This window comes from Sarcophilus harrisii, chromosome 4 (assembly GCF_902635505.1).
Source record: "Sarcophilus harrisii chromosome 4, mSarHar1.11, whole genome shotgun sequence".
In the NCBI taxonomy this organism is placed as follows: domain Eukaryota; kingdom Metazoa; phylum Chordata; class Mammalia; order Dasyuromorphia; family Dasyuridae; genus Sarcophilus; species Sarcophilus harrisii.
Window position 1 is genome coordinate 114006466 of NC_045429.1, and position 16752 is coordinate 114023217.

Consider the following 16752-nt stretch of genomic DNA (forward strand, 5'->3'; position numbering starts at 1 on the left):
GAAGGGGGAGTAAAGGGACAAAAAGAGAGGGAGAAATACCCACAGAGAAAAAGAGACAGAGAGAGACAGGTACACACACACACACACACACACACATACACACACACACACATAGAAAGATTGAGAGAGACAGACACAGATACAGAGACACAGAGACAGACAGAGAGACAGAGACACACAGAGAGACAGAGAGACAGAGAGAGACAGAGAGACACACAGAAAGAGGCAGAGAAAGGGAAACAGAAGAAGAGAAAGAGCAAAAAAAGAGAGAGAAAGAGATTGATTCTTCACCTTTTTTTGAATTATGAATTCCTTTGGCAGTCTGATGAAGCCTTCTCAGAATATTGCTTTTGAATGCCTAAAATAAAATACATAGTATTATAAAGGAAATCAATTATGTTATCAAGATGTTTTTAAAACCAAGTTCATGGACCCTGGGTTAAGAGCCTCTGATGGTGATGGGATCCTAATTATTTTAGAAACTTAGCTGGAAGACAATGGTAGTAGAAAGATTCTGATCAAGTATGGTGTCAAATTTATCTAGGGAAACTCTTAAACCCTGGTGGAAATGTTTTGATTTTTTTTTTTCAAACATGTAATGTCTTTGAAGATAAGGACTATTTTAGCTTTTTCTTTATATCTCCAGTGCTTATCATGGTTTCTGGGATATGATAAACACTTAATAAATACTCATTTGATTGAATGAATGATTGAAGGTCCCAAAGTTTAACTCCTTTAAGATCCCAAAGAGTGGTTTGAATTACACACACACAGAGACATACACACACACACACCACAATATATGATTGTATGTTATTATATATATATTAGTACATGTGTACATACATGTATTTGTATAGACATGCGTATATGTGTATACAGATACAGATATGCCTCTATATCTCTATCTATCTGCACTTAGACTGGAGGTAATTGGTTTTTTAGCCTTAAAAGAAAACTTGATTTTTTTAAGCCTAATATCTTTATTTTTAAAACCTAAAAAATTTGCATATACAATTGATATATACATTTTATCTTACCCATTTCCTCTAGGAAGTTTTCTTGGAAATGAAGTCAAAGAGAACCAATTCAACTTCCTTTTGATATCTTAGCCAGTTGTTTTAAATGCTTAGTTGTGAGTAACTGGTAAAATAGCTTTGAATAACTAGATTAACAGTGCAGCACTCAACCCAAAGTAATTTTACACTAACGGGGTGAGGGGCACAGGAAATTTACTCTTTGTCATTTGGACTTGGGTTTGAAAATGAACCTGGGCTTCATTCCAGCTCAAAAAGCCGTTCACTTCAAAAGACTCCTAAATTGTCCCAAGGAGCTCATTTTGGCAGTAGATTATTTGTGTCTGGCTGGGCATCCTAATAGTAAAAGCTGTCTGCTCTGGCAAATGAAGGCTTTAGTAGTATTTAGATTTCCAGTTTTTTTTTTTCTTCTGATAAAGTTATTTTTTTTCTGAAAAGCTGTGTTTTACAGTGCTGGTTTGTTTGTTTTGGCCAAAATTAACAGAGAGAGAGAGAGAGAGAGAGAGAGAGAGAGAGAGAGAGAGAGAGAGAGAGAGAGAGAGAATTAACTTAAAAGCAAGACATTGCAAATCCAGAATAGACTGTTTCATAGCCAGTAGTGAACACCCATCATCATGTCACAATGACCTGCATATCTGTGAGAATCAAATTTTAAGCAAATGGTGATCTGTGCAGATTTTCTTGGAGCCTGAGCAGCCCTTGTGGTAAAACTCCCTCTTCTCATATTGAATACCAATTGGATTGATTCACTGTACAAGAAGATTCTTTTTCCTGTCAGAAAATGGGAATTCAAACTGAAAAAACAAAACCAATATCAGGGACAGTAAGAGGTTTCTGATGAGCTCATACTCAATTGTCTATGGGCAATAGCATAAACTAAACGATAGAGATATTGTTTATGGAAATAAATGATATTACCACTTTTCTCTACCATCACATTTTTGGGATATTTTGTTGGATTAAAGAACATACTAGCTTTCTTAACTTTATTTTAAAGAACTAAATATGAAAGTACTTTTGCATCCTTAAAAGAAAATAGCAGGTCCCTGGGAATAACTATTTTTAAATGAAGATTCATTTCATATTAAAACAGATTAGCCTGGACATTGTTGTTGTTATTATGAATATTAGGGGATAAGAGGCAGCATAGTTTACTCTACAGAGGATTGGCATTAATCACAGCTCTGGGTACTAGTCCTACCAACTCCTGATAAAACACTACATTACAGAACTGAACCTCCTAGTATCCCCTAGCATCAGTCTAAATTAGAGTTAATGATCAGCATTACAGGAGGGAACTTTCACATAGGAAGTTTCCTTTACAGAACAAATCAAGTCTCTGGTTCCAAATATTAGGAAAATGTGTTGAAACATAATAAAGTACTTTGAGTATTTTCATCTTTTGTACCTTTAGTATTTCCATAGTAGATATCGAAGTTATTTCCAGTATGTCTATAGAAAAAAAAATTCTGCCACGTCTAAGGCTGTTCATAACTAAGATTATAATAGAGGTCTGGGGATTGGATCTGCAATTTGGTTATCATTGTTATGAATAAATCACAGGCGAGGAAACTCTCTACCAACATAAGTAAGAAACTTCTGTGCACTTTTCAGTTTTAGAGTTTCTTAGGACAGTGAGAGGTTAAGTGACTTCCACAGGGGGTCCCATAGCCAGTATAGGTCAAAGACAGAACTTGAAACTGGACTTTATGGCTTCAGAGTTGACTCTCCATTCTGCACACAATTTATCAGTGCAATAGCTGAAAAAATATTCCAAGAAAATATTTCCAAAGGTAATGTTCATATTTTTTATCATAATACCATTAAGATTAAAAACATAAATTACATAAATAAAATTGAAAAATAATTGTAAATGGTCAAGGCTGATCAACAATGTACTACTGTAGTCTAGAAACAATGAACAACATTGAAAATATAGTAACTAGGAAGCTTGATAATAAGCTTTTGAATGTACTCAAGGTTGCTTAAATCCCAAAAGGTATGCAGACAATGAATGGAGATTATTCAAAGGGGCTGGAAAATAATATCCTTTGATAGATGCTACTATGTGGCTTCTCTCTCCCATCCTTGAACTCCATATCCACTCCCTATGCATCATTCTACTTTTTCCTATAAGGTTAACTTGTATCTACTTTACATAAATTTTATATCTACCTACGTATGTTCATTTCAACTTCTTCATTATAATATAAGCTCCTTGAAGGCATAGTCTTATTGTTAATTAACTGAAAAGTCTGAGGAGAGTTTAAATACATCTTTATAGAGAGAGGTATAGAAACATGTCTTTTATTTCAAATGGAAGTGTGTCCCATCTTGAATCAGAATCCCTGAAAACAAATAAACATAAACAAATATGTATATGTATTTGTATGTATGTATGATTTTGTGTAAGTATATATACATTTGTATATACATATATATGTATGTGTTTAAATATATATTATGTATAGAGATAAGTATAGAGATAGATAGTTAGATATCTCACTAATGGCCTTATCCTATATTCTACTTCTTTGTTCTGCCTCCTCCAATATATTGTAGGTCCCTTGAGGGAGAAAAGTCTGTTTTGTGCATCCTTGTATCATTATAAAATTTAACACATTTGCACATTGTAGGTATTTTTAAATTTTTATTGAACTTTTGGTTGGATGATTTCCTTGCTTTACCCAATGACTTTCTGGTCTCAGAATATTGTTGCTGTTTATTAGCTAGCAGGATTATAATTTTGAATAAAACATTAACTTAGATCTTTGTGCCTTTTATTGTAGTCTAAACAAATTTAGACACCATAAATATGTCTAACTATTCAAACTTCTTTCTTTCTCTCTTTTTTTTTTCCCTCCTAGAACTTCCAAACTGTGTTTCCACCATTTGCTCTCTTTGAAAAGTATGGAAAACTATATTCAAGAGCTGGCGAGATAGTGTAAAACTGTGTATTTCTACATGAAGAACTCTTCAAAATGTAACAAACTCACAAATCCACAAATAAAATTGATTGAACTGTCTACCATGAATTTTAAAAGCCATGTCATTGTCAGATTCTTTTGTAAAGAAACTTCCTTATTCTTTTAGAAGCTAAACTACTGGAGGCATGTATTTTTCCCCAGAATATCTACTGACGGAGCTCTACTCACCTATAATTATATTGCTCTCACAATACTTCAAAGTAGGCATAGAATTAGAACAAAGTGGAAAATACTAATCCATTCTTCATTCTAACAGAAGGATGACATTAAATAATATAGTTTATAAAATACAATGGAAAATGATGATGGTGGTTCCAAAAGTAAAATTTAGTCAAAGCAACTTTTTGAGCATTGAACACTGCATTAAGAACTTAGGATGAATTCTAAAGAAATCAGTATTTCTTGAATTTAGCATCTATACAGTCTGGTGAGAAAGACCAAAGATACCCACATGCAATTACTTTTAAAATACTGAATAAATCAAAATATTGGTTGATAAAATTATGTAGTTAATAAGAGTTACAGGGTAGACAAATAAGCATAGAATGAAATTGGTGTAATTAGAGAAAGTTTCCTAAAATGGTTTTGTTCCAGGTTTTAGAAATGATAAAGAATTTGAAGAACATTGTGTGTGTAGAGATAATGGAACGTAAAGATGTGAAGGCAAGTAAAAGAAAGCAATTTTACTTCAGAGCCTCATATTAACTATCACAGAATCTGTGAATGCATTAACTTCAGGGAGGATGAAATCTGCACTATACATAGAGAAGTTAGTTATTATTGATACATCCTAGTATTGGTACCATGAAGGCTCAGGATATGCTACTCATGGGAAGATTTATCTGCATTTTTTTTTTAACAAATAGTTCTTGAGACACCTAACAAATATTGCCTTGGTTCATGTAATGTTGGATATTAATCTAAATTCTTTGAGCTTTGTAGTAAAGGAAAAATGGTGTTGAAAACATTGAGGAGAGCTATTTCCTTGTGTTGATGCAGTGTGGTTATGTTAAAAAAAAACAAAAACAAAAACATTATGTGTAACAATTCTTAGTTACATATAATCATATTCACTTTTAAGTTACCTATATGAACATATTTTATTCTTGGTCTAGAAGTGAAATCATTAGCAAATAGTCAATGCTATATTTTATAAAGATTAAATATCATTAGTATGGCATAAATGATTTCATGTTTTTGGTTATTCAAAGCCTTTTTTAAGATATTCTATTACATGGGTATATCCAGTGGCTTAATGCAATAATTAAGTCATCCTGATGATAACAACTAATATTGTTACAATGTATTCCATCTGGCTTGATCGGGAATAATCGAAAAAGTAATAGGTGCGTAAAGTATTACTATATGGTAAGACAAGTGATTTTTTTGACAAATGTACCAGAACTTACACCTCCAAATGAATAGCTTCCCTATTCAAATTAACAAATGTTACCTTGGCAGGCTAAATACTGCTTTCAACAATGCTGCCATTGCTCAAAGCATTTTTGGAATGCCTCTTTGGGGATTGGCTTCAGAGTATGTGGCATGTGCTTTTGAATACCCTAATTGGTAACAAATCATCACCACCTCAGAGTCAATTTGATTTGGGGGAATAGCCAATAGTAATTCAGAGCCAATTTTCCTGAATAATATGGGTGGCCAAGGTGGGTTATACCAATTTAAAAGATGCAACAAGTAACAGCAGTGGATTGCTTATATAAATTTGAAGGCAGTTCCCAAAACAAGGGGATTCCATAAAGATTTTGAGAAATGGCAGCCTCATTAAAATAAATTCAGTCTTCCAAAGTGACTGCTTTCAAGAACAACATAAATGGATGTCTAAGTTTTTGTGGTGATAGTTAAAAATCAATTTCATTATTTTATAGCTAGACATGTATGCATATATACACATATATACATCCTCTAATATTTAAAATTACACTATTATGTGCCAGGTACTATGCTAAGTGCTTTACAATTATTATATCATTTGACCCTCATGACAACCCTGCAAGGTAAGTGCTGTTACTATCCCTATTTTACAGATGAGGAAATTGAGGGAGACAGAGGTTAAGTAACTTGCCCAGGATCACAGACCAGTTAAGTGTCTGAAGTCACATTTGAACTCAAGGCTTCTGACTCCAGCACTCTATCCATTGGGTCATTTAGACACACACACACACACACACACACACACACCGTGTTTAGAATTACTTTTTTTATGTCAAATTATTGTGACATAATTGACAAAAAATATAGTTTTGGGAATGGGGTTAAAGTGGTATCTAAAAAAGGAATGTGTGTTTTTTTTTTTAATGCAACTGATCTCTAATTCCAACTTTAAAGAGTTTCCTCCTTACAAAGAAATTGTTTTCAAAAATGTGTAGTAAGGTTGTTTGGAAGTAGGAATTAATTCTTTCATAAGTTACACTGGTTAAACACAGACACTGGAATTTTTTTAATATAATAAATTTTGAAAAATACAAAATATACATTTTTTCTTTTTATTTTCACAATAACTCCCTGAAGTATATGCTGCAAATATGACTTAACACCCATTTTATAGATGAGGAAATTGATTACAGGATTTACTTGCACCTAAGGCCATTATGTTGTGGAAAGATTACTGGACTTGGACCTGAATTCAAATACTACCTCTGATATTTATTAGTAGTGTGAACGGAGACAAATCACAATCTCTCTTGGTTTCACTTTTCCCATCTGTAAAATAAGAATAATACCTAATTGGTGGATTACAGTAAGGATCATGACCCAGAAAGAAATTATATTCAAAACAACTATAAAATACATAAAATATGTGAGAATTACCTGGTGATCTATCAGGTAAAGATTATTGGTACTCTACAAATTCACACTCACAATTTACAAAAATACACTTACAAAATGGTCTTTATAGGAACAAAATAAAACAAATAGGAGAGATATGCATTATTCATAGTTGCTAGGGTCAATATAATTTTAAAATATAACTACATTTGTTATGACATTTAGTATTATGCTGATCAAATTGACAAGGCTTTATAGAATTAGACCAAAAAATAACAAAATACATATGGAAGAGTAAAAGTTCAAGAATTTCAAGGAATAAAGGAAAGATCTAACATCATCAGATTTCAAAATACATTACAAAACAAAGATCATCAAAAGTTTTACTGGGACAATTAAACCTAGAACCAACTGAATACAGTAAACAAATTTTCTGTACATCCAAGAAAACCACTAGGTGAAGAACTTCCTATTCACTTAAAACTATTGAGAAAATTAAAGTAGTTTGGCAGAAATTAGTCTTAGAACAGCATTTTAAACCATATACTCAACAAAGTTCTAAATGTATGGGACTTTACTTAAAAAGGACTCATGTGGGCAATGAGAAATGTTCCATCAGGAATGGTCAATGAATCACTTTGTTTTGCTTAACTGTCATTGTTACAAAAGAGGTTTCTGTTATAGTGTATTGAAAAATGATAATGATGAAATATCTATTAAACATTAATAAATGAAATCACTATGGCAATGGCATTCTTTCTCTACATTTTATTTTTGTCCAGCTCTGTTTCAAAACTTAATGGCTTTTATTTTCCTTGATATAGACAGGAACAGTACCTAGCAGTACTCTTAATAATAATAATAATAAAACATGTTTAGATAGTGTTTTGCAGTTCTTACAGAGCTTTAATAAATATCAGCATAGCCTTGACATTTCCACCAGTCACCATCCTGGACCCCATGAAAGCAAGGGAATATTTCATCAGAGATGGGAATGTCCTCCTATTCCAAAAGAAAAAGGAAATTAATTTAATTTATGAATAAATCAATGAGTTTAATTAAGCACTTACTGTGTACTTGGCACTTTGCTAAATATTGGAGATAAAAATGCCAAGAGCAAAATAATTCCTGTTCTCAAGGAATTTAACAATCTAATGGGTGGGGAAGAGGGAAGACAAATATATAAACATTTACAAAATATAATACAAGTAATCTCTATCCTAAGTTAATGTAAGGTAGTGAAGATGGCCTTAACTATGGCATCCTATTAAGGTTTAATCTTGGGATAAAATAGGCACTCCTGAGTCATTGAGAAGTTCATAACAGAGCAAGATTATCCAACTAGGATACAGTAGCCCTTGTGTACTTGTACATACAGTCACTCTCAAGACACAGTCACTCCCATCTCTATCAGAAGAGCAAGTTAATAGTGATTTGTGTTGTATTTGGAAATTAGCTAAATCCAGGGGCCCCAAATCCACATAAATAAAATCTTCTGTCCTCTTAAGTGATCAGAAAATTTTATCAAGGGAAACAGGATACAATCAAATAGTGATAGTTCCACTGCCTTTCAGGGAAAGCTAATTCATGTTGCCATGAAACTGACAAATCTTGATTTACCCCAGGATACTAGCAATTAGAATGATAAAAATAATCCTTTAATTGAAAGGAATTTAAAGGAAGGGAAGGACTCTTTATGATAGAGGTGAAGGAGGGAGTGCATTCCAGCTATAAGAACAAACAGCACAAAGGTGCAAAGATGGTGTATTATGTCACCACCATCTGGATGCAGAGTTGGATGAGTTTACCATCCCTCTTTTTACCAACTGCAGCTGTTTGTAAACAATATCTTCTAATTTTTTTTTAACACATAAGCACGGGTATACTAGAAACATTTCAAATTAGCTGACAAGAGGCAATTATTAAATTTTCAGTGTGAACATTTATTTACATCTCAGAAATTAGAGAATGCTACAAATGAGTTTTTATTGTTCAGTGTTAATGATGTTTATTAAACTTAAAAGAATATTGTAAAGACTTTTGTGGGGAGGGAAAGTACACCCCTATACAAAGGTACTGGAGGAGTCAAGATTTGTAGCCTGGAGAAGCCTGGAGAAGAATGAAAATGTTGATTGATGACCCTGGTGTCTTCTTTAAAATAGAGATTCTGAAAGGACTAGCTAATCAGAGGAAGAGTCAGAGGGGCAGGGAGTATTTCCAGTAAAGACCAGACCTGGAGTGAGCTTCTGGGGTAGAGAGATTAACAAAGCCTTGTAGAGAAAGACTAAAGGGGAATAAGGAGTATATTCTGGAAAGTCATACAACTTTGCTGATTGGGTGCTGCATTACATATTCATGTTAACTAATCTTAACTGGGCCCTGACTGCAGCAGGGTAATTCTCACACTCCCCATAGTAGCTATTCCATGAACCTCCCATAATACCCCTTCCCCATGTCCTCATCCCATACTTTGCTGAAAAAATAGATGCAATTTTCTATGTGTTCCCTCTTCTATTCCACTCTACATTTCAAAAACCCCTTAGTTTTATTATCCATTGCTTCTTTTATTCCAATGTCTGATAAAGAAGTAGCTCTTTTCCTACACAGGTCAACTTTTCTGCTTATACTCTGTATCCCAAGCCCTTCTCTTTTTTTCTCTAGCAGATTATTCCCACAATCATGTATGAATAAATGAATGAATGAATAAGTGAAAAAAAAAACCATTAAACACTTAACTATGTGTAAAGCACCATGCTAAGTGCTGGGGATAACTTTTTTTTTTTTTTTAAATGGAGTTTCTCCTTTCAAAGAACTTACATTCTCATCTTTTCTTCCCAGTTTTCCATCTTTTCTATTTTTCTTTTCTGAGACTACAATCCGTCCAGTATCCATATTTGCTATCTCAGTCATCCTTGTCTCTCCTAAAACATATATCTAATCAGTTACTTAGTCTTGTCAATTCTACCTCAAGAACAGTAAGAAAGACAAGTCCTTATAGCTTCTCTTCTATACTACTGTAACAGAATCCTAATTTATCTTCCTGGTCAGATTCCTCCTCTTTCAATTTATCCCCAACATACCTGCCAAAGTGATGATACCTAAAGCACAGATCTAAGTAGGCCATTATCCTGCTCAGTAAACACAGATGGCTCTTTCTTGCCTCTAAAATCAATCAATCAACTGGCTACTCAAACATTTATTGAGCACCTATTTTATGCCATCTACTGCATTAGGTTCTAGAAATAGCAAAAATGAAACCATCCCTGACCTCAAGGAGTTTAATAGTTTATTTTGGGGAAAAGCAGGTGGAGATCAGGATTAAAATTTATCAGAAGAGTTTATATTTGATCTTAGAAACAATTGGGAACCACTAGAATAAATGATTAATTGGGATATTGACATGGTCAGACATGCACTTGAGAAAAATCAATTTGATAGCTATATCTAAGATGGATAAAATACCCTAGCATTTTTTTTGGAGGCACAGATTGGATTTTTATTCAGGCTGGTTTAAAGTTTATGATCTCTTGAGGTGTCTTCTAATTCTGAGATCCTTAAATTCTGGTGGACCGTTTTTGTTTATATTCTAAGGGCCTTTTAAGCAATAACATTCTATTGTTTTAAATAGGCCTACATAGAACTCAGAAGTGTTCTGCTTTCATGGTTCCAATCATAAATCAATATTAGATTTTCACCAGTTAGCAGGTAAAGTCTGTTTTTATCATCAAAAAAGATATTCACTTGTATATTCCCTTGAGCTGGTTCTGTGGGCTCTTAGTTGACAAAATAACAATTTTTTATGCTTTATTTCTCTAGCATTTGAAGTTCTTTATAAGCTGACTGCATTGTGATTTTCCAACCTTATCATCCAATACTCTACTTCTCATGAGATACAGGCAAATTCAACTACTGGTTCTACCTTCAAACTGATCCACTAAACATTGCTAAACATCAACTATGTGCTGGGCACTATACGAAACACTGGAATGTCCTTCTTCACAGCTGACATTCTATCTCCCATCTCTATGATTTTGCAGAGGCTGCTCATCATGGTTGGGATCTTCTCCTTTCTTATTTCTGCTTTGAGTTTCTTTCATAGCTCAATTCAAATACCCTCTCCAATATGATGTCTTTCTCAATTCCCATAACTGCTAGTGCCTCCCTCTTTAAGTTTATTTTCCATTAATACATGTTGTCTTCCCAAGTAGAATGTAAAACTCCTTGAAGGCAGAAATTGTGGCATTTCCTTTTGTCCTTGAATCCTTAGTAGGTAGGAGGTATTTAATAAATGCTTCATGGTTAATTGCTTCAGTATTGATGCAACAGAGAAGATCAGTAGATTTCTAAACTGACTCTTCATGGCTAGTAGTCTGTCTCCATCTCATTGTCTAGGAATGTCTAAGCCATATTGCTGATCTGCAGCTGGCATATTGTACCAATTAACAACTATAAAACAAAAACAGAGAATAGTGCAGCTTATGTATGATCCTACTCTATTAAAGTCATCATTCAGCACAGATGATCTTCTGTTTTCAAACATCTTAGCAACAAGAAATAAGTTCTGATCAATTTTGTCAAGATGGGAAGATTCTTATTCTAATCTGAGGGAATGTATTGTGTGTTTTCTGAAGACCCCAACTTATATTTATTCTAGAGAAATTCAGCTCCAAAATATTGGCTACTAGGTCATCAATTATTTTGGCCAAAGCAACTCACAAAATCTTTTACTCTGGTATCATGAAATTGCAATTTGTGTCCTTGAAGTGAGTACCCAAACCAATTAAAACATCTATCTTTGCAGTTTTAAAGTTCAAATTTAAACTCCTTGAGGGGGCAGAAGAAGTGTTTTGTGTTGTTGGATTGTGACACTGGGTAAAAATTTTTCTGCTCCAGAATACTTTGTTGTGAATGGTGTTCAAGGTGGGAGGGATCAGGTATTTAACAAAATTTTGATGGAGATAACAATAATAATACTATTAATAAAATATCTAACATGTAATAGGAACAATATCCTAAACTCTCCCCGTTCCTCTTCCCTATATATATTAGAATAATTTTTCTTAAAATTTGATTGGTTCAGGGGGCTCATACTGTGGGCATTATTTATTTCATCATCACCTAAGTATAAAGCAGTCATGAGGGGTTAGAGGGGTTCTTGGATGATTGACTACAGGATTGAAATGAAATGTTGTCCTTTCATCATTATTATTATTTTCCTGTAGCAATTGGGGTTAAGTTTCTTGTCCAGTGTCAAACAGCCAGGAAGTGTTAAGTATCTGAGTCCAGAATTGAACTCAGATCTTCCTGACTTTAGGGCTGGTGCTCTATCCACTACACCAACTGGCTGCTCTGTCCTTTCATTAACTTGTGAACAATCAAACCTAATCTAATGCAATTGGCTTGAATCAGGTTCAGCATAGAAACCTTTATATAGTGCTTTAAGGTTTGGAGAGTATTTTACATATCTCATCTCGTTTAGTCTTCATAACAATCTTGTGAGATGGCTATAATGATTAGTTTCATTTTATACATGAGGAAATTGAGACTGGTAGATTAAGTCATTTGCTAAGAATTATACAACTAGTACCTATCTAAAGCATTCTATTCACTATATGAACTAACTGGTTTCTAACAGTTCACTATAGCTTTGAAAATGCAAGTCCAAAGAACAAATACAACAAAAAATTTATAACTTGAGATCTCTTATATTTCATTTTTCATTAGAACAATTCCTTGACTTTATGTTACTCTAATTTAAAAGCATTTAAGAGCAATTAATTTTTCAAAGAATATTATAATTCCTTATAATATCAGTTATGTAGTGAGTAATAATGCATGATGGGGCCTTGCTTTTATTAAAACTTGGTGGTACAAGTGATAGTGCAATGGATTTGGAATCCAAGAAATCTGAGTTCAAAACTAACACCAGAAACTTAGTGTGTGACCCATGACAAGTAACTTAGTTCTTATATGCCTCAGAGCCCTCATCTATAAAATGGAGATAATTTTTTAAAGATTAAATAATATAGTATTTGTAAAGTACTTTGCTTATCTTGAAGAGTTATTAATATTAACAAAGAAATCAATTGTTGCCAGAAGGTAAAAATCATGTCAGTTTATTGTTTCTTTGGATTTTAAAGTCCTTTAAATAGCAAAAAATGAACAAACCTTTGTCTTTTCATATTGCTTCAGAGAATGGATATGCATGATTTTAATTTTATAAGTGAAGAGACTAACTCTCAGTGAGGACCTTCTTGTTGAGATTTAATTTCACCAAATAAGACAAAGTACTTTCACTCAGTGCAGAGGAGCTAGTAGGGAAGAGACACCTGCACCAAACTGTTAAAAAAAAAGATGGAACTGTCCTTTTCAGAGCTATCTATTTGATTGCTCCTGTTTCAAGGTAGTCCATTACTTCACCATAATTCACCCTGTTTTCCTTCTAACCACTAGACTACATTCTCCCATCAATTCGATTAGAAAGAGCAATGGCATTATCTGATTAATCATTCTTTTCTTTCCTTTAGTATCTCTGAACCTAGAATAAACAGAACCTATGCCAACTACCCAACATGGAAAATGCTAGTGTCTCAGTCATTGATAGTGTTCAGTATGAATTAATGTTAATAAGTGATTAATATTTGAATTAAAAGAGAATTAATTTTAAAAGAGTATTTTAAATTACTATTTTTATTACATCAGCCCATTCTCTTTTTCATCACCCTAATTTCCTTCTTAAACTGACCACTTTCCTTTCATATTGTCTCTGAAGTAATTTTGTATCAGAATTTATTAAATCACATTTTTCTTAACTATTAAACTTCTTCCTTTAAAGAGAGATTATCTAAACTATCTTAAGAGTTTAGAAAAATTTACTGAAATGAAATGAAAGATTGAAGGTTCAGAAGAAAGTACACTGAAATTTTAGTTTCCTTAATGTTTACCATGCTTCCTCTAATTTCCTCCAGAAAATCAATATGGTGTAGTGGATAGAGAATGGGATTTAAAATCAGGTAGGCTTAGGGTCAAGGTAGTGAAGGAATGCAATGACTAGAGTGCTGAGTTTAGAGTTAGGAAGACCTGAGTACAGTACAGTATAATATATATATGTATATATATTATATGTGTATATATATATGTGTATATATATATATATATATATAGCTTTTCCTCAATCTCTGTCACTTTTGAAAGACTTTTAAAGCTAATTTTTTTAAATTAAAGCTTTTTACTTTCAAAACATATGCATAGGTAATTTTCAACATTCACCCTTGCAAAACCTTGTGTTCCAATTTTTCCCTCCCTTCTCCCCATCCCCTCCCTTAGACAGCAAGTAATCCAACATATATTAAATATGTGAAATTCTTCTATACATATTTCTACAATTATCATGCTGCACAAGAAAAATCACATTTAAAAAGGAAAAAAAATGAGAAAGAAAACAAAATGCAAGCAGACAACAACAAAAGAAGTGAAAATGTTATGTTGTGATCCAAACTCAGAACTCACCATCTCTCTCTGGGTTCAGATGGCTCTCTCCATCCCAAGACCATTGGAACTGGCCTGAATCACCTTGCTGTTGAAAAGAGCTATGGCCGCCAGAATTAATTGTTGTATAATCTTGCTGTTGCTGTGTATAATGATCTCACTCAAAAAAGCTATTTTTTTTTTTTTAAACTTCAGCGGCCTCCTATGAAGATAAATCCTTGATCTTCTCTATTACCACACTGAGTTTCTATGGTTGGGGTCTTTCTTCTTTGCCTCTTCATTATTTTGTTTTTAATAAGAAGTATTAATGTAAGCACCTCTAATTGTGGGGTTAAGGGATAGTCCACTAACTTCACTTCAATTTTCCCCCCTGACCTGGAACTCTAAACCTAGAATTCTACCCTCCAGCAAGTTTCCCTGCCTCATGTCCCCTGCACTCACCAGGTGTGCTTGTTCCTTCTCATCCAGGTCAGGATCCCTACAACACAGCTGGGCCTGGTGCTGCTAACTAGCCCAGATTCACTCAGTCTTCTTGGACTCAGATTGTTCTTCCCCCACTCCACATGGGAGGTGAAAGTTTCTATGGTTTCTGATAAGGCTTCCACCAAACCTAGAGAGCCCTAGGGCTCCCCACTTAATGTTTCTGTAGAGCTAGCCTAGAGGTATTTGCATTTTATACTATTTAATCCTTCCCTGAGGCCTTAGATCTTGATTTGTATTAAGAGGACCCCTGTAATGCCCCAAGTCTACTTGATTTTTCACCAGTCTGTGTTCACTTTGAGACAGAAATTTGTTTTTTAATGTGTGGGAAATCTGGAGAGCTTGAAATTTACCAAACTATTTTGCCATCTTCCTAGAATCTTCCCAAAAGATTTTAGGAGTTATATATATCATTTTCCCATGTAGGAATATAAACAACTTAATCTTATTGAATTCCTCATGCTTTCTCTTTCCTGTTGACCTTTTAATGCTTCTTTTGCATCTTATATTTGAAAGTCAATTTTTTTTTTATTTAGTTCTGTTCTTTTCCTGCTTGTAAATCCTCTATTTCATTGAATATCAATTCTTTTCTCCTGAAGGATTATACTCATTTTTGCTGGGTAGGTGATTCTTAGTTGTAATACTAGCTCTTTTGCCCTCTAGAATGTCATATTCTAAACCCAATCCTTTAGTGGAGAAGCTTCTAAATCTTTCTCCTTGATTTGAGAGGTCTGGAATTTGGCCATAATATTCCTGGAAGCTTTCATTTTGGAATATTTTTCAAGAGGTGATTGATAGATATTTTGATTTCTATTTTATCCTCTGGTTCTAGAAAATCAGCAGTTTTCCTTGATAATTTCTTGAAAGATGATGTCTAGGTTCTTTTTTTTTTCTTTGATCATGGCTTTCAGATAATCCAGTAATTCTTAAATTATATCTCCTGAATCTATTTTCCAGTTCAATCGTTTTTCCAGTGATATTTCACATTTTTTCATTCTTTTGATTATTTGATTGTTTCTTCATTTCTCATAAAAGCATTAGCTTCCATTTGCCTAATTCTAACTTTTAAAAATTATTTTTTCAGAGAGTTTTGTATGTCTTTTTCCATTTGTCTAACTCTGCTTTTCATGTCATTCTTCTCTACAATGAATTTTTGAGCCTCTTTTAACATCTGACCTATTCTATTTTTAAGGTGTTATTTTCTTTAGTATTTCATGATTTTTGGGGGGATTGCACTCTCATTTTTCTTCTCAATTTTTCCTCTAGCTCTCTTAATTTTAAAAAAAAATTTGAGCTCTTTCATGGCATAAGACCAATTTATATTTTTATTGGATGCTTCAGATGCAGAAATTTTGACTTTGCTGTCTTTTTCTGAGTATATGTTTTGATTTTCCTTGTCATCATAGTATCTTTTTATGTTCAGAGGGTTTTTTCCCCTGTTATTTGCTCATTTCCTAGCCAATTTCTTGATTTTTAACTCTGTAGTAAAGTGGGGCTCTGCTTCCCAAGTAGAAGGTACAAAGCTTTCATTTTTTTTTCTTTTTTGGTATAGCTATTTTTAATGGTATTTCTGAAGATCTGTAAATTTTTGGCTTTTCCAAGGTGGTGTTAGCTAGGGAGAGATGTGTAACTACTCTTCTATACTGTGTATTGATTTGTGAGTGACCACAAACAATCTTTTCAACCCTGGAATTGTGATGTGTCACTGTTCATCTGTAGTTGCAAACCCTGCTTTGCTAGTGCTTCTCATGCTGTAACTAAGACTCAGGACTGCAACTCAGATTCAAATATAGTCAGTTTGATCCCTTTACTATTTGTGTGCTGAGAGTGCTGGAAACCATCACTGCTTCAAGTGTTCTAATGCCTGCTCCTGGTTTGTTGGAGTCTGGTCTGTACTGGCTTGATTTGCATTAGTCTATATTTCTTACCCTGACACAAAAGAACATTCTTGCTGATCTTTTAAGTTGTCTTAG

General features: G+C 33.6%; 1 protein-coding gene across 1 annotated transcript in view; it reads left to right on the forward strand.

The window, feature by feature from the left end:
- Nucleotides 1-4078, forward strand: part of SPATA17 (spermatogenesis associated 17) — a 252730-nt gene extending 248652 nt beyond the window's left edge. The window contains exon 10 of the mRNA XM_003767712.2: nt 3905-4078. Within this exon, the coding sequence (XP_003767760.1) occupies nt 3905-3985 (81 nt within the window). The 3' untranslated portion in view covers nt 3986-4078. The remainder of the gene's footprint in view (nt 1-3904) is intronic.
- Nucleotides 4079-16752: the final 12674 nt, after the last annotated feature.